At 43.5% G+C, this 22,340-nt stretch overlaps 1 protein-coding gene across 2 annotated transcripts in view; it reads right to left on the minus strand.

Annotated features, from left to right (window-relative positions):
* Nucleotides 1–3,593: 3,593 nt before the first annotated feature.
* The window catches only part of RAB6A (RAB6A, member RAS oncogene family), a 22,973-nt gene continuing 4,226 nt past the window's right edge, over nucleotides 3,594–22,340 (minus strand). Inside the window, exons 2-7 of one of the 2 annotated variants that reach the window (XM_009701494.1) lie at nucleotides 21,566–21,619; nucleotides 20,086–20,191; nucleotides 17,919–18,030; nucleotides 16,650–16,743; nucleotides 6,986–7,052; nucleotides 3,594–3,873 (exon numbers count right to left, since the gene is read on the minus strand). In XM_009701494.1, coding sequence (XP_009699796.1) covers nucleotides 3,809–3,873; nucleotides 6,986–7,052; nucleotides 16,650–16,743; nucleotides 17,919–18,030; nucleotides 20,086–20,191; nucleotides 21,566–21,619 — 498 coding nt within the window. In that variant the 3' untranslated portion in view covers nucleotides 3,594–3,808. Of the gene's footprint in view, nucleotides 3,874–6,985; nucleotides 7,053–16,649; nucleotides 16,744–17,918; nucleotides 18,031–19,912; nucleotides 20,019–20,085; nucleotides 20,192–21,565; nucleotides 21,620–22,340 lie in introns of both variants that reach the window. The other variant, XM_009701502.1, reaches the window with a different exon arrangement.

The following is a 22,340-nucleotide window of genomic DNA, read 5'->3' on the forward strand; positions in this document are numbered from 1 at the left end:
CCGCAGTGACAAACGCCTTCTCCAGCGAGCCGGCCCCACAGGGCTGTTCCCGATTCACTAACCCCAGCACACCTCCACAGCTCCAAGTTCAAGCTCCTTGCTCGTCAAATTCCACAACTAATTTCTCGATGGTCCTTTTAGTATAGGAGAGCTTGAACTAGTGACAGAGGTCAGGCTGCGGGCCTTACCAGACCAAAACCAGTTAATTCCCAGTCTCTCCTTCAGGAAATACCGGACAAGGGGAACTCCATCAAAGGGCATCTGTTACTGGTACTCACCTACCCGTCCCTGCGGCCCTCGTCTGCCGTCTCCGGCGAGTCGGAGGCTTAAGGCTCAAGGAAGGTGGGGTCGGTCCACCCGTGCTCGCCGGCCATCGCAGAGCAGGCACCCAGGGAAGCCGAAGCAGGCAGCGGCAAGGCCGCACAACGTGCCCGAAATCACCTTTGCGAAAGCGAACGGAGGAAACGGCTGGATTTCAAGAGCGAGAAAGGACCGAAAGGCACAGCTGGAGGAGGCAGAGGACGTGCGCTCTGTACCCGTCCCTGGCATCACTCGTTGATCGCTGGAAACAATCGCAGAGACACCGTATAGAACTGGAGGGACAGTAAGCATACAACTCCACCATCTTTCCCCCAAACCTTACTCTTCCCCTTAAAAAAAGCCTCCTGCAGCACTTCAAACCCAAAAAGCAGGAGCACGAAGCAGCAGCCGCGCGCCCCGCACCCCCACGGACCTGCGTTCTGAGGGACGGACTTAGAGAAGAGACCCAGAGCTTTCCAATGAGACAGGTTTTTATTTAATTCAAGCGCTAAGGATTTGTTGTTGTTGTTGTTGTTGTTTCATATTATCAAACAGAGCTGAGGTACCAGTGACATTCCAACATGAAGAAAAGGAACCTTTTTCCCCTTATACAATTTCTTCAACTACTTGTATCAAGACAAAAAGTGAGTAATGGAATAGCTGCGTAATGTACTGTACAACAATCAAGCCAGAGTGGGGAGGAGAAAAGAAACAGAGCAGAAACCTTCACTGTTTACAAAATCATCGTTAAAAAAGTCTGTTCCCGTGGTTCTACTGGCCATGTCAATGGAGCAAAATAATTAAAAGTTAAAACCTGACAGACAGGTGGCACGAGGAATTATGGTGCAAAAAAAAAAATTAAGACGGTGTTGCTCCTGTGCTCACTTGGAAGCGTCTTTTCTCTGGAAAACCGGGATTAGGAGAGGACTGAGTCCTGTAGTCACGTTAAGCACTGACTGTCGGCAAGGCCATGCAGTAAATGTACCTGGTTGTCCTGAGCAGACCTCAGGGACCTCCCGGGGGCTAAGTGCCAAACAACTGACGACTCGTCCTTGTTCCTGCAACCCCTGGGCTGTGTCGAACACAGAGCTCGTCGGCACGCTCCTTTCTAGACCTTTTTTTAGAGCAATTTATAACGGGCCCATTGAACAAACCTGCTGCCAGACGGGCGGCCGCTCTCCACAAGCGGCTTCCATGAAAAGCAGCCGAGCTGCTCGTCCACCGTAACCCTTGGGTGCTAAGTCAGCTCCTCGCAAATCCAGTGCTTAAAGCTTGTAACTATGGGAAACGCAGGGGTTTGGTTATATCAGAAGCAAAAAAAAAGTATGCGCTTGTGGAAAACAGCCAAATGATGACCAACGTAAGTTGCATGAAGAACCAAAGGGGAAAAAAAACCAAAATGAAAAGCAGGAAGATGAACCATTTTTGCACAGTTAAGAACGGTACAATACAGGAAAAGTAGCCAGGTTTCCTTCCCCCCAAGAGTTTCTTTTAAATAAAGAATGATCCTTTGTCACATATCATTGATGTTTAATTCAAGACATGCCACGTCAAAAAAAACTCGCCTTTAATATTGCATTATAAAAGCACTTTACATCTCATTCTGCCTTTAAGTTATTGTTGTGCAGAGTTGCTATAAACCCAGGGCAGGGCAGGAGCCTAGCATTCATTTCAGGAATGAAGAATTCCAAATTTTTTATGCCCGTTTCCTGGTGAAAGTGGTGGTGAGGATGATTCCCTTTCTCTTCCCCGGTTGGTTATTTTAGATGGTAGAGGGGCAGAAGAGAACAAAGGAGGAGCCTGAACATTTGCTTGCAATTGTTCATTTAAGTAGCAATCGCAACACAGACTCAAGAATTCCTTCCTGCACTGTAACTCAGCCATATTCGCCCAGCAAACAATGTATTTACAATTGTGTTTATTAACTTACACAGCAACTTCACAATGACTAGTAAAGATTAAAAGGGTGCACTTCTAGTGTGTTCGATTCCGTGTTTCTCGGGTAGCTACATCTCGCAACATCAGCAAAGCTCTAAACAGATTCCTCAGCAAAAACAAAACAAAAAAATAATTACTGAAAATAGTAAAAAAATTAAGCAAAGAAATAAATATCAAAGAAAAATGGTTAATTGTAAGCCTAGTTAAATAGAAAACTAGATTACTAGTTATTTAACCAAACTATACAGCTCTAGTGAACCAAACTAAACCAACTTGGAAGACCGAACATAAAAAACGCTAAAAAATAAAGGCATAAATCTGCATAATCAGAGGTTGGTTTCCATCCTGTTAAACTCCCTCCCTTTCCCTCTAAGATCTCCCAACTAGCTTTTCCGTGTGACCAAAGCAAACGCCCCTTCCCCAGTCGACCTCCATCCACGCTACGGACAAGCGGGTGCGATTCCCCCTTCCGCCACCCCCTCTCCCCCAGTTGTGAACTGGCCTGTGAGCACAGCATCTCCCCTGGGTAAAATCCAGCTGCTCTTGCCTCTTTCTGCTAAATTCAAAAAGGTTTCAATCCGCTTCGGCAGGTTTTAGTGCCAGTCCCGAATTCACTTAATATTTCCCCTAAAAAAAAAAAAAAAAGGCAGCAAAACGCTTTCTCCTCCAAACAGCTGAAACGTTACGCTCCCATCTCTCGGGCAGTAATAATTTACTTCATTGGTGTTCTACGTAAAAGGAAAAAAAAAAGCTCTTAAAACTCATCTTGCACTCAAAACGTATTTCCCTGTTTCCTGCAAGTGTTTTGCTAATGCACATCCACCCTTTCCTTCCCCCCTAAATCCTCCAGAAGCCATTCATCCCGTTCAGAAAGACATTTCGTATTTCTCAGTATGCTTTCTTGGAAATGTGTTCACGTTGCCTCTGCAAGAACTAAAAATTCCAGTAGCCTTTTGTGGTGTCGAACCCCCCCCTCCCGGCTAAGGCTGGTTTCCAAAAACGTTTTGGGGGTTTGAAAACCACTCAGACTATCTCTGCTCAAAAGATGAAGAGCTTGGTTTACAATTTTTTTTATTATTGTAAGGATAAGCATTTAACCCTCGGCATACGCCACCTCCGCTTGCATGTGACTGCTGTCTAGTCATTTCCAGTTTGTTAGAGAAATCAGGTGGGTAAGATTTGCAAGCATTCTTCTGCACGTACATCTCATCTAAGTCCAATTCAAAACTTACTCAGTTTCCATCATTTCAAAGTGCAATATCATAACATATTAAAAAAGGAACAAATATTAAGAAATTGTACCTATTTTTTTTTAAAGTTATAACTAGAATACGCTGGAATATTTTGGCTTTTTTTTTTCTTATAAATAATGAAGACACTGACATTTTCTTTGTGTGTGTGTGTGCTTGTGAAGCTAATAGATCATCTCCACGAGACAGCCAGCGATGATGAACTGCAATACGTTATTACTGAAAGGGGAAGGTTCAAGCCAATATTCACACTGCAGTCAATGAAGAGTAAAGGGAGGGAAAGCAGTGATGTTCTGGAGAAAGGTAGAAGCCACATGGTATTAGCAGGAGCAGCCTCCTTCACTGACAGGCTGCTCTTGAGGCTTTTCCAGTTTTATGTCAATCACTGGAAGAAATAAGTTAAGGCAAACAGATATCCAACCCTGTTTCCCTACCAAGCACAGGTGGAGCAGGATTTTGACTGGCATTTTCAGCGCAGTATTTCCCTCCGAAATACTTGACAAAGATTTTCCAAAGCTCTTCAAGAGACCAGCTTCAAACCAAAGTCAAGATACAGGTTTCTCAGCAGCCCCTCTCACCCTGGCATTGGCACGTCCTTAACTAGGCAGCAGAAACAACATCAGACCCCAAATATCTGTCTCTAAACCAGCGTCTGCTCTTCTCCACCGATCCCTTCTTGTTCCAAGGAGACTGCTACGGTAATTAAAGATGCATACGCTGAAGGGTCTAATCACCATTTCCAGAGGGAACCAGTAACAGCTTGGAAACGCACAGTTTCAAATCATTGCTAGATTCAGTCTTCCAGCACCGAGAGCAGCCCCTCCGGCTGGTGGGCACCCAGGAGGGCGATCTACCCGCTGGCTCAAAGAACACCGAAGCCCTGGAGATCGCAGGAGCCTGGAGGAACCCAGGGAAGGACGGCTCGCTTCCTTCTCAGACTCCTGCCCCTCTCTACCCCCCAGCCAACTGGCCAAGTACTCCCCCCTCGCTCCCCTGTCCGCGCTCAGCTCTGGGGCAGGCCGGAGAGGCTCTCTGCGCTCAAATACAGATGGCAGCGGGTGCTCTGCTAAGAGAATCCCCCAGCAGCGTATTCCAGCGAGGCCATTCCTTCTCACCCTGTGCACGTCGCTAACCCCCGAGTACTGACACCACCCACAGCTCGCAGAGGCGATGCTCCCTACACGCCATCCCGAACTCTCCCATCAATCCTTCCTCTAGTTAAACCGCTCTGCTCACCCCACAACACCCCTGTCACCTCCCTGAACTCACCCCTTGCAATGACAGCTAATATCCAACAAGAACCTAAGGTCACCGGAGAGCTTGCTGCTCTGAACCAGGCTGTGATAAGCTGCTCCCTTCGTGGTACTCAAATTCCCAACTGATGCCCTACAGTTATAACGCTTCCGTGGCCTTTCACGGGAGGAGCTTTGAACACTAATCCCCAAGCCCGACCCAGGGCAGCTCAGCACAAGTCTCAAGCGTTCCTCTTATCAGTTAACACAGAGGCAAATAGGTCACACAGCTGGTACTTCCAACTTATTTCTCTAGAGGGTCGAAGTTGCTTTTTTTACAGATGTTAGGAGAAAATAAATACACAAAGGGAAAAAAAGACCAATAATTCATCCTGAATATCTGGTCCGTTTGGCTGATCTAAACCTCGATACATATTTCAGTCAGAGACGCTCGAAATAAGCCTTGCCAGCTCCATCATTAAGCACAAGCAGTTCAAGACCCTTGAACTCTCAGCGTTCTGCAAAAAAGCCTACGGAAAATCCCCCACCATTAATCCTAGCGCAGCTGTCTGGGAGACAATCATATTTAATTTCTGCTATCTGCAGTCTGCAGGAAGGCAAATTCAAAGTGCCCTTATTGCACTCCCATTTAGAGACTGGCGATCAGACTCCCTGATAGGGAAACCGAAGGCCCACCAGCCAATGCCTGTGCATTCTACCACCATCCTCATTAATAAAGACGGTTGCTCATTAACCTTTTGGTGATCCGCATAATAAAATATTTTTGATCAATCAAGTCCATATCGCACAAAGCTTGTGCCTTGGCAGTTGCAACCTACAGCTTCCCAAATCCCCCTTTCCCCTATGCAGCAAGATGCTCTACAGAAGACGTAGTTTCAGCAACAAGCTTGTCCCCCTCCTACAGTTCCTGCCGCATCCTTCCTCCGAAGCTCCGTTTCTCCTCCATTTACCAGCTGCCAGCTACATGATCCTTGCTCCAAATAAAACTGACAACCCTGAAAAAGTTGCTTTTCTCAAAAAAAGCTCACCCACTTCCAGCATCTCATCAACTCTTTCAGTCAAGATGCGATGCAACCCCTCTTTGCTCCCACCTACAAGTACCCACCCTGATTTCCCCCTCTCTCCCCATTCACCTCCCGTCCAGCACTCGTGCTGCAGGAGGAGCTGCGTGCGGAGGCAGGCAGCCCTCTCTCCACCTTCTGCATTATCTTTCTTCTCTATTCCAAGCGAGCAGAAGTGGGTAGTCAGGTGAGACGGTAAGAAGTGGCTCGATTATGGCAGAACTTTTCACCTCCAGAGCTACGCTGAACAACCACAACCACTCCTACGGTTGTGTCACAAGCCACCCACCACCGCACCTACATGGGCTTAACTGCCCTCCCCAAACACACCCAGCTGGCCAGGCAAGCAGTTCAGATTTAGCCACACCGCTTGTTACACAGACAGCTTTATCCCTTTCCCATCCCTCAGGCCACCTCCTTTCCCTTGCCCAAGACTGATCCCTTCAGTCAAGTCTTCTCCTCCCTCACACCACACGGATGTCTGCACGGAGCTGTGTGGGGTCAAGCACTGCCCCAGGCTGCCCTGGGAGGTTATGGGATCTCCACCCCTGGAGATTGCTGAAGTTTTCCTGAATATGACCCTGAGAAACTGGCCTGATTTTAGAGTTAGCCCTGCTTTGAGCAGGAGGGTTGGAGGAGGGACCTACAGAGGTCCCTTCCAACCTAGCGTAACCTAGGATTCTGCAAGTCTGATCTGCAAGAGCCACAGAGGTTTTTTTCAGGCCTCTGCAGCTGTTTACTCCCACTCCACAGTCTCTCTCTCCCTCCTCACATCCAACCCACTCAAACACCAAGCAAAGAATCCTTCTGGATCTGTCTGACTGCACCCTTCTGCGCTTTCCTGTTGTCCTCCCTTCAGCTTTCATTCAGTTGTCCTCACTTTTGTACCACCTCATAGCCCTAAGCATCCCTACTTCCCCTGCTTCGGAGGCCTCCACGCTTAACACTCCTAGTCCCAGCCTTCCCACCCACCAAGCCTTCTTCCTCAGTATTTCAAGCTTGAAGGTTACTTGCCCCTACTCCCCCTCTCAGGCCTCTTTTTGGGATGTCCATAAGCTGACCAAAAGGTGCAGGAGAGATATTGCTCCATCCTTCCATTCAGAACCTGCATTTTCCTCGTCCACGGTAATGCCTGGCAGCGCTTTGCCACCACTGAATCGCAGCACAGACACATAAAGGATACTGTCTTCTCTACTTTTGTCTTGTGTGCTTTCCATTCCAGGCAAGGCAGCTGCCACGCGTCGGAAAAGCTGCAAAAAACACACAGGGAACAGATCAAAACAATTGTACTTTAAGGAGTGCACCCCAGTTGATACAGTTCAAACAATGATTCAATACATCCTTCGGTACTATTTACACGGCTTACACCAAAAAGCCTGACACCAAATATAACCTTTATTCTTAGGAGACAGCAAACCACATTTTTGTTATTGAAGATCAAGTGTAACTGGGTACAAGCAGCAAACCTTCTATCACCTTCTCTGCAAATATGCTCTGCTTGGAATCCAGCATTTCCACCTCACATCTGCTACAGATGTCCACAGACCCCAACAACTTCCCCACATCACCAGTACCCCACGGAGCATTAGTTACACAGGAGCACCGCGTAACTGTACACACTGATAAAGTCAAACACAACATTCAGGAGTCTGTCACCAATACTGGCCAAGCTAGCACATACAGAAGAGCATCAGAAAAGGGGATGTAGGTATTGACATCCCCTAAGTACCTTCTTCCAAGCTCCACGTATCTGTGGCTCAGGCTCCCTATGACGAGACAAAGGATCTTTCTTTCAGGGATTTGTCCAATCCTTTTCTGAGCACTCTCAGCTTTTGCTACCCACTCCATCGTTATCATATGTCCGCACTCAGTGCAAAACACAGAACAGGAACATGTGTCAAGCACCCTTGCAACCCCAAAGCAGTTGTTCTACCTCTCACTTCAACATTGCCTCCAGTTTCCCAGCGAGGTCTTAGCTCCAAACTCTCTTCATGGTTTTACTCCACTTGAAGGAGGCTGAGAGGTAAGACTGAACAGGATCAATTCCCTCTCCTGTATTTCCGACCTTTGCCCCTGAGGCTGACTTGTGGTTCCCAACACATTGCTTTTCCCCAGCCCTCTGGGCCAGGAGCCTACAGATTTGCCTGCTATTAATGCGTGAGAATTCACTTGAATTTCCCGAGCCCACAGCAGCCTGTCTTCTCCTGCATAGGAACAGCACGGTTAACGATTCCTTCAGCCGGCTGTGATTTCTCTGAGAAGCTGTCACATTCAGTTGGTAGGAACCACCCAAGTTTCAACAGTAACGTTCTCTTTTTCATGTGCCTCGGCAAGTGTGTGAGCAGTAGGACAGGAGGACAAGACAGATCAGATGGATGGAAGGATAGCTAGCATCTTTACTATTCATCAGGGTTATCCAACGACTATCTAATTGTTTCTTACCTTCGAAGAACAGCCCGAGCAGAGTTTTGATCCCATGCTGATGCGCTCAGCCCACACTCAGATACAAACACCTGACATACACTGCATTAATATTTTTACACCATTACAGACATATTTCTGGCCTGCACATTACCAAGTATCCAGGACACTAGACGTTTCCAAGCGCTCAACATCTCCATCCATCAGTGTGTTAAAAATCATCTCACTGCACGCCCAACAGCAGCTCGGGAGTCCCAAAACGCCTGGTGCAAGTCTGACGTCAGCCTTAATGTGTCAAATTGACATTACTGCACATTATTTCAGTCCTCTCCTCAAATGACACAAAGCTAAACCACTTATTCCCAGTGACCCACTTTCCACGGAAAACTGAGCCAAGCCACTCTCTGTCTGTTCATGAACGTAGGTACCTGAACAGCTTTGTCGACCACGTCCAAGTGCGTTTACAGATTTGGCCCCGAGTGTCCAAACGATGCTGGGAAGACGTTAAAGACAACTTTGTCAGCTTGACAAGTACCCTCCAAGCTAATCATGAACAAGCCCCCAGGTCTGTCGGGTGCGGCTGTGCCCTTTGCAGGGCAGGAGTACGAACACACTATGCTCCTTGGTGTCTGACCTTTGCTGTCACCACTGTTTGTTACTGACTAAAGAGGCTGCTATGTCAGGAGAGGACAAAACTGTCAGGTAGAAAAAGGCAAAGCTGCTTTCCTTCGCCAGGCCCACCATCTCCCTCATAACCACCCTAGAAAACCTCTCCAGCATCCTCATCCCTTTTTCACCAACAGCAACACCACTTTGTGAGCACGGAAATCCAGACTGAGACAAGAATATGGGTCTGGAAAGTCCGTTCTTGAGGTAAGTCACCGATTTGAGCCAAAAATTTCAAAGCAAAAAAGCTCAGTATCCCCACCTAAGTTTCTATTAACCTCTGCTGCTACTCTGAGCCTCCCAGCCTCGCTAAAAAGTTCAGGCAAATTCTCATATGCCAACAGCAAAGAAATAAAGATCATGTCAAAAGTCCAGATGCTAAATTGTACTAGCCACCAGAGCTGAATAGACAGCAGAGGAATGCATGACCACCCAAAAGTATAAAGGCAAGAGAGACTTCCTGGTCAGAATTAAGATAATTTTGACACCTGGAGAAGATAAATATTGATCTAATTGTAACCCTTGTACAAAAAACATCCTATCAATTGAGCTCACCACTTCTCATTACTGTATCTGCTTGCCTTATCTCACCACCACTCTTCACTCTGCTTGAAAAAGCAACATGACTATGATTTTTCCAAGCATTTTAAAACTAGCCAGACACGAGCGCTTTGGCTTATAAGAACGAAGAAGGAAGTTGCAGACTTTCAGAACAATCTCCCATCATATCCTTATGGTCAGTATTATTTGTCCTTGCTGTTCCAATCAGATAAGAGGACAGCATTGCCAACCCTCTTAGCTTTATTACTTTTCAAAAGGCTTTTCATTCCCTCAGTATAGCACGAGACTATTCATTATAAGTTTTCTGCATCTTGGAGATGATCAAGGAAGTAACTGAGATTCCATCTTGTCTTCCTCTGGAAGCCTTAAAAGTTTTAGTACTATATTTGAACGCACAAGTGCTTTGCAGTCTCGATGCTTTCTTTGCCTCTAACAGTCTTCAATAAACTTCCTGACTCCATCGCATTTGGGTACAGAAGGTTCTGACTCCTTCTGTACTGAGCTTTGTCCCTAAAAATTACTTTTACTCTCAAAATGTTCAATATTCAGTGAGCTTTCACAGGTTGAGTAACTTCAATTTTATGAAGAAAAACAGCTTTGTGATTTCTAGGGGGAAGAAAAAAAAAAGGCTTACTGGACAGCCACCAGACTGCATCGCAAAATATACAATTTGCTTTCAGAAGCGTACTGGTATGTTGTCAATGCATAAATAGATGATATGGTAAACGCTGCTCCTCTCTGTCATGTCACTTCACAGCTACCTCCATCCCTACCAGCTCTGCAGGGGAAGATCTCTTAAACCTCTCACCCCTCCAATGCACACTCTCCTGCTGATATGCAAGCGACACAGTAGAGGTAGAGAATGGAGCAAATTAGCTTACCTACCCTTCCAGTACACTGCTTTTTTTGCTCATATACTGCAGTCTTAAGAGTAATTATGACCCAGTTCTTGACACAGAAGGTTTGGGGGAGAAAAAAAAACCCTCCCATCAGTTTCAAGGATGGATATGCAACAGAGTTTGGCACGATCCTACCAGATTGTGTCTGAATTAGGTTGCTCGCTTGACATCTTTCCTCTGATAGAAAGAAGGGAGTGCATCATTTCATACAGCTCTTTGCTGTTGTCATGCACTTTGAGATCCTGGGTGGAAAGAGCATTGCAAAAAAAAAAATTGTTTTAAACTGCTGCATTGTTATTTATTTCCCCTTTGTACAATATGTAGAAAGTGAGGGATGCACTTTATAGGGAGAGGAGTCTTAAAAAAAAACCTCAGCGGACGGGAACCAACTGGAATTACTGCATTTAAACCACTCTGCTGACAGAAAGGCTAAGGGTTTAAAATACAGTAATCCTTTCTTTACGTTAAGACCAGGAATAAAATTATGCCTTTAGCAGTATTTCTCCCCTAAATTATTTGACTAAAAAAAGGAATTTGGCAACTAAGAAAATCAACTTACTTCCTTATTAACCTTCTGCTTATCAGCCACAGCATATGTGAACAAATCCAATTAGGGAAACTTCATGATGGTTAGAAAGCAGCCTTCTACGCAGGGACCTTACTGCTTCGCAGTGCCTTCAGGACCCAAGCCAGCAGTCTTATCTCACTGAAAACATCGCAGGCAGTTGCACATATATATGCATATATAATATAGCGTGTGTACACACATGCATGTCTAAATATTTGTGCGTATGTGTGTGTATAAACACACATGTATTGGTGAGCATTCAGGACTTTTTTTCCAAGGCAGTGGTTAAATGCAACCATCTAAAAGACTAAGAGCCACACAAAGTCCCTTTCAGCATTCAACCCTGCAATCTCCTTCCTGATTAAACTCTGAAAAATACCCTCATCTCTCACCATTAGTTTCAACTCATTTGCCAAACTCTGCCTTTCCTACTACTCCAGCCAATAAAGCCCCAACAGATCAGTGTCACAAATGCCTGTGTGCTTAAAACAGTTTTCACTGTAATGCTCCTGCAGCAATATGGAAAGGACAGGAGGATCACTGTCCAGATGGAAAAGCCAAGCAAGAAACCTGTTCCCTAACGCAAAGCAAACAAAAATGTTTCCCTAATTCTCATTCTCCGAGGAGAGCAGTGCAACTCAAAGAATAATTCTTGCCCATCAGATAGACAAAAATCAAAAGACAGGAGAAAGAGCCAAGCTGCTCGATGCAGCCAGCTCTGTGAAAACAGGGTTACTCGAGGGGCCACGGTCCTTTAGCTACTGCCGTGAGAAAGTTTTTCTGCCAAATACCATATTCAGCCTGTGGCTCTGAGAGCAAACGTGAAGTGTGCCAGGTACCGCTGTAGGGAGGTCTTCAGGGCTCTCCCTCCCCTCCCTTTCTACAAGACAGCAAAATGAACTCTGGCATATTCTGGGCATGAAACCCACAGACTAACAATAAGATTCCCTGAAATACAGACTGCCGAGATAGAGCATGAATCTCAAAGTCTTTTAAAGCTTATTCAGGGCTGACAAATAAAATGAGAGACTACGATTCTCTGCATTAAATGAAGCAAGTTATCTACTTCTCTCCTCAGTCTTAAGGCTCCCTTGGCAAGCAATCTTTGCTCAAACTTGCAAGATCCAAAAGCCGTTTTTTTCCCCTCTATTGCATCAATTTTACCCCACAATAATACTATCACCATTTTTATTCCATAATATCACCCACTCATTTTTTCCTTCAGCAGCCCTTCCCCAAAGCCAGAAGGAACAGTAAGTGTATAGGACCTCGGTGACCGGAGACAGCTCGACCTTAACAGATCCGACAGCATACAACAGCTGTACATTACAATGTAGTTTGACAGTGTGCAACTAGAAGAGATGAGGCTTGCCCCAGCAGCTCGTCAGATCAATCTTCAGGGAAAAGAAATGCCAGACAAGTTATGAAATGAAAGCCTGCTGTGTCCAGGTTTCAGCTAGCACGTATGCAGACTGCAAATCCTCTGCACTTCTCTGCAGCGGCTACATGGAAACCCACTGCCGTGCCTCTGAACCAAGCCACAGGTTACACACCTCCACCTCAGTCCCCAGTACTGTGTTAGCTGAGGTGCCATCTTCTGTGCTGTCCCCTTTCATGTCACAGAGGAATGGCAAAAAAAAAAAAAGCCTGTCAGCAGTACATTCCCCTCTATTTCTTTGTTGGTAGAAGATCCTGGCATTGAAATACTTGCTGCAACTCACCTTCTGGAGTCACACAATAAAGCCACGCACTCTGGATTTGTAGGATAGCTACAGTGAGCGCAGAGCTGAAGACAGTGCCCTTTCCTCTTATCAGTGCTGCCTTCCAGCAGAAAAGGATGAATAAGAAGCTAAAAGTAGCACACAGTGTCAAAAGTAGCCTGGCTTCCCACTGACAGCTAGCAAACAAGTGAAAGGGCTGAGGAGGTGAAAAAGTCTTAGCCATTACCCTCCCCGAGCAGGACAAGAAATGAAGCTTCTTCCGTATCCTTAATAGGGCAAACATTGATTGCGAAACCCTGTGGACAGCATCCCTTGGAGAACCCTAGTGCCTGGGCCATCACAAACAGCACTAAGATCCATCAGCTGTGAGATGACATTAACCTTCAACGCCTGACCAAGGCTGGAATGACGTGAGTGTACCGGTTAGAGCCCCATGGCATCTCCCGAGCTGCCTGAATGGCTGCTTCTGCCCCTGCTAACCCTGCCTGGCAGTCGGATCCAGGGCAGTGAGGGCAGGCGGGTTGCAAGTCATGACTCCAGTACTTGCCTGCACACAAGTGACACTGGAATTCACATCTCTGACCTGAAAGAGAGGATGGAAAGAAAGCAAGGAAACTATTGTGGGTCATACATGAGGCATTAGTAAAAACAGAGCCTGCTCTGGAATTGGCAACATCAAGATGTCTGACACCACACAAACCAAAACCTTAATGAGAAAGGGATGGAAATGCAAAGAAGCCAACAATGGAGGACTGAGGGTTCAACTTAATCCCAAGTCTCCTTCTGCATTAACTCGTGTCATTCCCTACGTTTAACCCAGGGCACAGAATTTAGATCCAGGAGACAGACTTTGTGCTGGGAAGGGAGGACAGCAGGGAAACAACAGCATTTTGTCAGCTTTTCTGGACTCCCAGACAGGTTGCCAAGCGAAGCACTGACAACCTGCGAAGGTTTAATACTGGCAGGCAAGAGTTTTGCGTGGAAGAAAAAAAACCAAAACAAAACAGTTCATATTCCCTAATCTACATATTTCAGTCATACGCAGCATCAAAGCTGCATGGTAATTGCTACATCTGAATCTATACCTCAGTCCACTTGTCCACTAGTCCAAGATTCACTTTTACGTCAGTATTTAATATCCGGCACTAGGTGATCTGAATTTTTACATAAATGTGCTTCATTATATGTCGTCAAAATATGGACTTTGTATCTAAAATAATTTGACGCTTGAATTAAAAATTCGGTATGAAAATTAACTTGGTCAGTAATTGTTCTGCAGAATCAGAATGTATTACAGATAGAAGTTATCGGTTATGGGAAGGTCAAATTTGCATTCAGCTTATTAAAGAAAGATTTTATACTGGTTATGGGAAGGGTACCCATTCTGCAATTGTACCCATATGCTTTCTCATTTCATTGGGGAAGAATTTATTGACAAGTTAGTAAAATAAATTCATACCACTCAATAGAGAAGCTGCAAGGAAACAGAGAACCAAATAACGAGTGGTATTAAAAGCCTTATCCTTTGAGAATTGTTTCAACAACAACTTATTTAAACTAATAAAAAAGATAGTTCCAAATATTCTGCAGTACAGAATAGCTTTGAAGCTCCTGAAAATCCTAGTCCATGCCTGCAACACAAGGATCAAAACTCAGGAGAAAAATTCATTTTTAGTTCTTTTTTAACCAGTCTATGCCTGCAACACAAGGATCAAAACTCGGAAGAAAAATTCATTTTTAGTTCTTTTTTAATAACCACTCGTGTCTTTTACTTTGATATTTTACACAGAGAATGGGGCCACTTCAAATCTGTCCTCTTGTCCAATTCTGACAAGACTTCCCACAACATGAAGTTCACACTCAGATTATGATGCAGGGATATGTAACAGCCCCAAGTTTTCTAGATACTACTGTTTATTGCTGTTAGCGAAGAACAAGAATTGCATCTCGGAACACCAAATCTTCCATTTAATACAGAGGGAACCAGCCCCCAGGTTTCCACCACCATTTTTTTTTTGCTGCGCTGAATTATCCAACCTATTTTCTCACAGAAGTAGTCTTACAGCATGTAACCTGGCAATTAAAATCAGAGCCATAATTTGTCTAGACCTTCGTTATACAACTAAGAATTTTCTCTAGAGAGCGTGCAAGTGAGGCTACAGCTACAGAAATGGCTTTATGCTCTGACAGTCTCATTAGTACAATCCTTGAATGGCTTCAGCATAAAATACAAAAAGGCAAAGTTTGTTCCTTCCTAATGTATTAAATGGAACTACCATCCTTAATGATGATGGCTATGGTAGACTTGCAAAGCACACGTTTAATAAAATGCCAGTATCTTATGCCAAAACGGACTACCGGTATATCATACAAGATTTTCCTCTGCAAAGCACATGTTTAATAAAATGACAGTATCTTATGACAAAACAGACTACCGGTATATCATACAAGATTTTCCTACTTACACCCCAAACCGTCAGGGCTCCAGTTGGCCCCGAAAGCCACGTACTACCTCACAGGCTTGGACATGGACTTCTGGAAACGTGTCAGCTGCACAGCAACTCCCTCCGGGAAAGAGGGAGTACTAAGCTTCGTCATCATCATCATCATTCCTCTCAGCAAGGCAACTGCTCTCAAGCGCACACCCCCTAGTCTAAGTAAACATTAAGGATTCCAGCACAGAATCCAAGCCTTAATTACAAGCCAGCCTCTGTGCTGTGGCAGGATAATTGGTGGACCCTGGAACCGAACACTTTCATGCTTGCTAATGCACTGAAACGCAGTGCTAAGTTAACACATCTAATTATTCCATTATATAGGGAATAATTTTGTTACTAATATACCAAGTCAAGGGACATTTTAATAACAGACCCTTTACTCCTGTCTATTATGTACAAAGTAATTTATAACCCTGTTTTAGCAACTCCTGATACAATTCTGCAAACTATTTGTGTAACTATATATGTAAAATATACATGTGATTCTATAGATATATGTGTGTGCGTGCCTTTGCTCTGTGGAGATGCCCAAGAATTAATGTCTTCCACATCTTGCACTACTGCATTTCCTCCTACCATGAGACCAGCTGCCAAATGCTTTAGCGATCACGACTCCATATAAGAAATCGCTAGATCAATGAAAAAGCAGTCTGCCATTACGCACCGACTCAGTGGGGATGTACAGCTCTAGCTCTCTATTCATGATCTGCCAGTAAGCATATTTGCTTACAGAACCAATAAGCTCAAACAAAATTTCTTTCATGTAAACACCAGATCAGTTTCGCAGCGTTTACTACTTTCACCAGTTCACTGTTTGCCAAGTGATTTATCTTCATTAACACAACTGCTAAAACTTCATCTAGCAGGTCACAATTTAAAGAGCCGCAGCTCATCTCACAACATAAAACCTAATTTTGTTGCAGTTGCATCAGCTCAAAAGACATTTCACTGTTTTCCTCGATTCAAAAGCAACTCATCATCTACCAGAAATAAATGGCTTCGGCTGTCCAAGAACATTTGCCTACACGTTCAGTGCCTTCCAACAGAGTGGGAACACCAGCTTACACTGTCTCACTGTATAGTGGAAGTGTTTTAAGCCATCACATTCCTCCTTGACTGGTTTGCCCACATTCACTCACTGAGTTGGTATCAGCAAGAGTCTTCAGACCTTTTTTCCCCAACTTTTTGGCTCATGCCTTAAGCCCTTCAATCTAAACACCAAATCTGGATTAATAAAAGTGAAGAAAGGTGTGATTCTGTACCCACAAAGCTCCTTCAATAATTCCTCTCTTTTAAGGGGAAAGAAATTCCAAGTCATTTGCTGCAAAGTCAAGAATCCTTCTGAACCTAAGCAAACAATTCAGCTCTGAGATGTTGTTTGCTGTGTACGGACTATAAATGTCCCTCTGACGCCCTTTGCAAAGGTTTCCCGATGCCTAGGGAAGTCCTATTTCCACAGCGGTGCATTAACAGAAATAGTCCCAGAGCTGGCTGCAGCCAAAACATTACTCACCTGTTTTACATTGTATCCTGCTTTTGCACTAGTTTCAATGAACATTACATTCAGCTCTTTGGCTTTTCTTTCTCCTTCCTCAATGGACACTTGTCTGGGGAAGAAAATATAGAATTAGGAAAAACAACAGACAAACACCTTGAACATTAAGGTTTTCATCTTCAACTCAAGCAGATGACTGCTTCGTTACAGTTATGAAAGCATTTAATGTTTGGGGTTTTTTTCCCCCCTGCATAGAGATGCCACATCCTGAGCACAGTTGTAGACAAATACCACCATCTCGTCGTATCAGGTGGACTTCCATGGCACACCTGGCTCCCAAACCGGAACTCAGCTTTCCAGCGGAACAGTGAAGTGGGCCAACTAGACTCCTCCACATCCCTGTCCAGGAAGCTATGCTTTTACATCGGAACAATTAGCAATCAATAGATTTTAATACCCAACAACAATTGTCGACTTGCAGCCTACCAACCTATTTTAACAAAGGACCAAGCATAACCAGCTCCTATCAAATGAATTTTGTCCCCTTTTCCCCTGGCTACGTGTCCCACCCATTAAGCAGTCTGCTGCAGCAAAAACTGGGGGAAACTTTGGTTCAACAACTGCCAAACAAAAATCACGAGGTATATGAGGGGTGTATGCGTGCATAAACAATTCTTAATAGGCTGCTATAAATCTGAAGCAAGGGTCACAAGTGAAGCTATTCGGAGGAAACAGAGATTTCAATCAAATCCAGAATACTTCCCTCTCATGCTTTTGTCTTACCTTTGTGACTTTTTACTAATTTGTGTTAAGAATAAGCAGATTACACAATGCAGCAAAAGCTGAAGACGCACAACTTGTAATAAAAATATTTGTTTGCCAACTTAAGAAAACCCCTGAAGAGTTTCAAAAGGAAGGATTATTTGCACTTATCATTTATATCTGAGCAATTTATTAAGTATGAATATTTGTAACCATTTTATTTCATTCATTCACTGATGCAGGCTGTAGTTAACGCTCCTCTCTCTCCTGACATCTGAACAAGTTGGTGACGGTTTCTCAAGTCATTCACAGCATCGTCCTAGAAGCTTGTGCTTAACCAAATGACAGAAGTTTTAAACCTGAGATGTCTCTAGTCACAGCCATCTCCAGTACAGTTAAAACAAGCTTGAGCATTTTGGGGGCGGGGGGGGAATTATACAAGCATTCTTTTTAAAATAGTTGTCTAGGAGAAAACAGCAGGAGATTAAGAAAAGCATTTGAAAGATGAGTTATATTCCTCCATACCTCTTATCTGCTAGATCTGTTTTATTTCCCACCAGCATAATGATGACATCACTGCCCCTTTCCGTTCTGACATCATCAATCCATTTTGTTGTTTGCTGGAACGAGTTTACATCTAACAGAGAACAGTGGAGAGGATTATCACTGCAGGTATTCTTCACAGATCATTAGTAAATACAACTGTAAGTCTCAAATAAAAGCTTCATATTCTCTGGAATTGGCATAATAGGGCAATGAAGAATCAGCAAGTGAAACCCTGAGTCTCCCACGCTGAAGTCTATGAAAACTTTGGCATTCATTTCAAATGGGCGAGTACTTCATTACATGTGAATTCAAAGCCAGGGAGTGAACCGAGTTGATCTACAATTTGGTTTTGACAGCATCTAAAATGACAAGTCTTAGCACTGTGTTTTACATCAGTTCCTTTTTTTTTAGTTCAACATAAAATATTTTATGTAGAGAATGGGGATTAATGTGATATTGCATTCTACACTGCTCATGACTTGTGCATCTACAGCAAGACGTTCCTACAGTTTCACTGCTTCTCAAAAGTACTTCATACCAGCTACGCATTTTGTACAGCTTAATCATTTTCTACTTGTGAGGTTCAGGACTTTGTCTAGGAAATAGCAGGGTTATACAACATATCAGCAACTCCTGTATCACTGAACTCAAAGTACTTTCCAAAACATTTGCATAGAACCAGAAAATACAAATTTAGTCCATCCACTGACACTTTTTCTTAGTGATACATCCTTAAAAGCTGCAAGATAAGAACTTTGGGAAGCTACCCTGATCTAATGAGACAGTATGTTGTTTGAAAAGTTGCATCCCGTAAGGAAAAACAAGTTGTACAGAAGCTGCCACGGAGCTCAGCATTTGCCAGTTAAGCTACACAAAGAGCATCTGAGTTGCCAAAGTAGTTTGCAGTACTTAAAAAAGGAGGGGCTCTGCAGCAGTTCTTGACAAGTATTGATTTTTTTAATGGCTTCTACTGCATAGTAATATATCGTATGCTAGACAGTCAAGATTTGATCACTTGCCAGTGTCTTAATTCTTTTCTTTACTACTTGTTAATACTGAATTTGCCAGGTCAGTAAAAAAGTTTCAAAGCTCACAGCTAACCTGTAATTTTAGCTCAAATGAAAGTGCTATTTTTAACAATTAAAGCTTTTATAGGTAAAGCTCATATTCCTGTTGTAATCTTCTAATATTTATAAATCAAAGGAGAAGCACTTTTGTGTTTGTATAGAATTAGGTCATTGCTCTCAGTCAATTCTGGTTTAGAACTAAAAGTGTCTGAAGGTTTAGTTCTCCTAAAACAAAGTTTCTGTTCTTGTAAATACAGAAAGCTAGTAAGTTAGGGGTCTCTGGACTGAGGGGAGGGACAGAAGAAGAAGGTTTGAAAAAGCACTAGTATTTTAGTTCACAAAAATGTACATACCTTAGTAAGAAATGAAAGAGCAATTGTTAAAGGATAAGGGCTTAGTGGTAAGTTTTACATATTGCAAAATGTGACAGTGACCGATTCAAATGAAAATGTGATGTTAATGCATTTTCCCCCCAGCCCATGCCCAGATTTTCTTTTTTTTTTTGAGGGGGGGGGGGGGTAAATGGAGTGAAGCAAGCTACAGCTATCAGTGCAAAGTCTCTAATTTAAAAATTCAGATATCTATGAACATGATTCAGGTGTTTGAGACCAAAAGTCATAGGTGATATTATAATCAAAAAGCAGATGAAAGAGGGTAAAGTGCAACAAGACCATTCTGAAGAATGCAATAGGAAAGGGTTAAAAAATGATGTCATTTGTAAGACAGTTTATACATTACAACAGCAGCAATCAGGTGGCTAGCTTAAAATTTGACTACAATAAAAGAAAACATTTTTTTTTTCATGCCAGAATGAAGAACAAGCAGATGACTGTGATAGGACATGCAAAGCTAGGCTAAAGGATGAAAGGGGCAGAGTATTAGAAATGCAGAATTCCCCCCACTCACTTGTGATATCATAAACAACAACTGCAACAGTGGAGTCACGAATGTAGCTAGGAATCAAGCTCCTGAACCGTTCTTGACCTGCTGTGTCCCATAATTGCAACCGTACCTAACAAAATCAGTCAAACAAGCAAGAAAAATAAGAAAAAAGGTCAAACCCAGTGCAATATACCTACTTGTGATATCGTAAACTACTACAGCAGCAGCAGAGTCACGGATGTAACTGGGAATGAGGCTACGGAAACGTTCCTGACCCGCAGTATCCCACAGCTGCAACCTGATCTGTGGGTGGGAGAAAATTAAAAAAGCCAAACTGCCACTAAAAATAAAAGAGTAAATAAATTTCACTTTTTGAAAAAAGCTAAATAAAAATTATAAACTCATGCAGGAGATGACGGGGGACTGGGAGCAGCAGCATACTGTCTCCTCCTTTACAGCAATCTCTCCCAAGTGCTAGTAGCAGCCAAACTGGTATCTGTGGACTTATCTTGGCTTTCCGCTGTCTTTGCTTTTTAAAAAATGCTTCCCTTCCAGAAGGGGAGAAATAGAATAGCTGAACTTTCAAACTGAGAGGCCCAACAAGAAAACTAAGGCGAACGTTCACCTGCAGCTCTGCCTACACAAGATCTTCACGCTCTGCTGCTATCCTTCCTCAGGACTTACACCTGTAACCTCCAGCAGCCTGGAGGATGGTTGCTGGTGGAAGAATCAGACCACACACCATACTTCTCAAGGAAGAGCCTTCAGCTGCTGTCAAAGCATTGGAAAAGCTACTAATGTGAATTTTTCAAGGAGGAGAAAATGCTAGTTAATGCTCTATATTTAAGCCTTAGCCACACTGCAAAGTGACATGCACATAAATGAGGTCAAATGTCTCTTACCATCAAGGCTCTGAAAGAAAAGGTGAGATATACTAAAAGCAACACGTACGGCAAGATGCGCAAGGGCCAGTTTTGCTACGGAAAGAACATCTCATCACTCAAGTGCTTTCAATGCAATCACATTTATTGTGGGTTTATACAATACCATAAGCTTGTGCAGCACTGCACAATTTACTTCTGCAAATGGCTCAATGGCTGAATCTCTTAATTAAGAATCTGAGCTCATTTTAAACCACAGGCTTGCTCCCACAGAGGAGTGATTTCATTTCAGGAACTAGAACTGCACCAAGCCAAAAAACAAGTATCATTTGTGGATTACTATTGAAGGCAATCTCCTTTTTTAACAAGTAACATTAAGAATATCAAGCTAGCTATTAACTGGCAACATTCGGCAATTTATATTTTATCTTTCTGTCTCCTGACATCAGAAACTGAAGGGTTTAAGCATGGTCTCCTTTGAATTCCCACCGTTATACACTCCTCAAACTACCTGTATCATCTCTTTTTTCAAAGAGGATGACACTATAGCACCTTCTGCCACTTGTAAAATGGCACTCCTGAGCCCTCCAGAGACGAACCAAATGGTGATTTCCCATCTCCCCGAACAGAGAAGGGAGCTGTCTCCACAGCACTTGTCAGGCTGGAAGCAGCTGGGAGATGAAGGCTCACAGTCTGTACTTCCAAGTGATCTCAGAACTGTGGGCTGCACAATGACAACAGATGCTGATCCTCATTCCTACTGTACAGAGAGAAATGCAACAAAAATCTTACTCACTGTTCGATCCTCCAAATACATGGTTTTCGATAAGAAGTCAATGCCAATTGTTGCCTGAAAAAAAAAAAGAAAAAAAATACCTCTTAAAAAAAGTCAGAACGTAGTGATTTTACATCAGAATTCAGCACCTATAGTGCATCTGCAAGAAAAATACCTTACTTTCAAGAAACAGCTCTACCTATAAGTCAGATTCAATAAGCAGTTTCCTTCATATTCATAACCAGAACAGTATCTTAAAGCACAAAAAGTTGTTAACCTTCACTTCAGTGTACACATACTGACAGTTTAATCCATACAGTCACAGCGGTATCAGCAAGGACTTTTGTGCATATGACCCAAGTTAGTGTCCATCAGCTGCCCCAGGGTATCTGGGCACAGGGTATCTGTATTTTTCCTGACTGCCAAATATCTTAACTTTAAACTTTTTCATTAAGGCTGAGGCAGACATCTTCACATCTGCTACAACATAAGGGTGCGTGCACACACAGGGCCCCCAACAATTACTGAAGCTCAGTTAATACTAAAGCTCACTGCAGCATAACTGCATCCAACTTTCTAGGCACTAGTGGGAGCTTCGCGTAGAACATCCTTATACATGTTTAAGAAAAAGAGCAAGGCACTGCTAAGTGCTATCGAGAGCTGCTTCTTAAATACATGATCTTCACCCCATTTTTCAAGGCTGCAGCGAGGGTTAACCCAAGCTCTAGGAGTTTGTTTGCAGCAGGGGTACGACAAAGCTGATCTGTTGGGGCTATAAGGCTGTGCCGACTTCAGC

The sequence above is a fragment of the Cariama cristata genome, unplaced genomic scaffold, assembly GCF_000690535.1.
Source record: "Cariama cristata isolate BGI_N322 unplaced genomic scaffold, ASM69053v1 scaffold10650, whole genome shotgun sequence".
Classification (NCBI taxonomy): domain Eukaryota; kingdom Metazoa; phylum Chordata; class Aves; order Cariamiformes; family Cariamidae; genus Cariama; species Cariama cristata.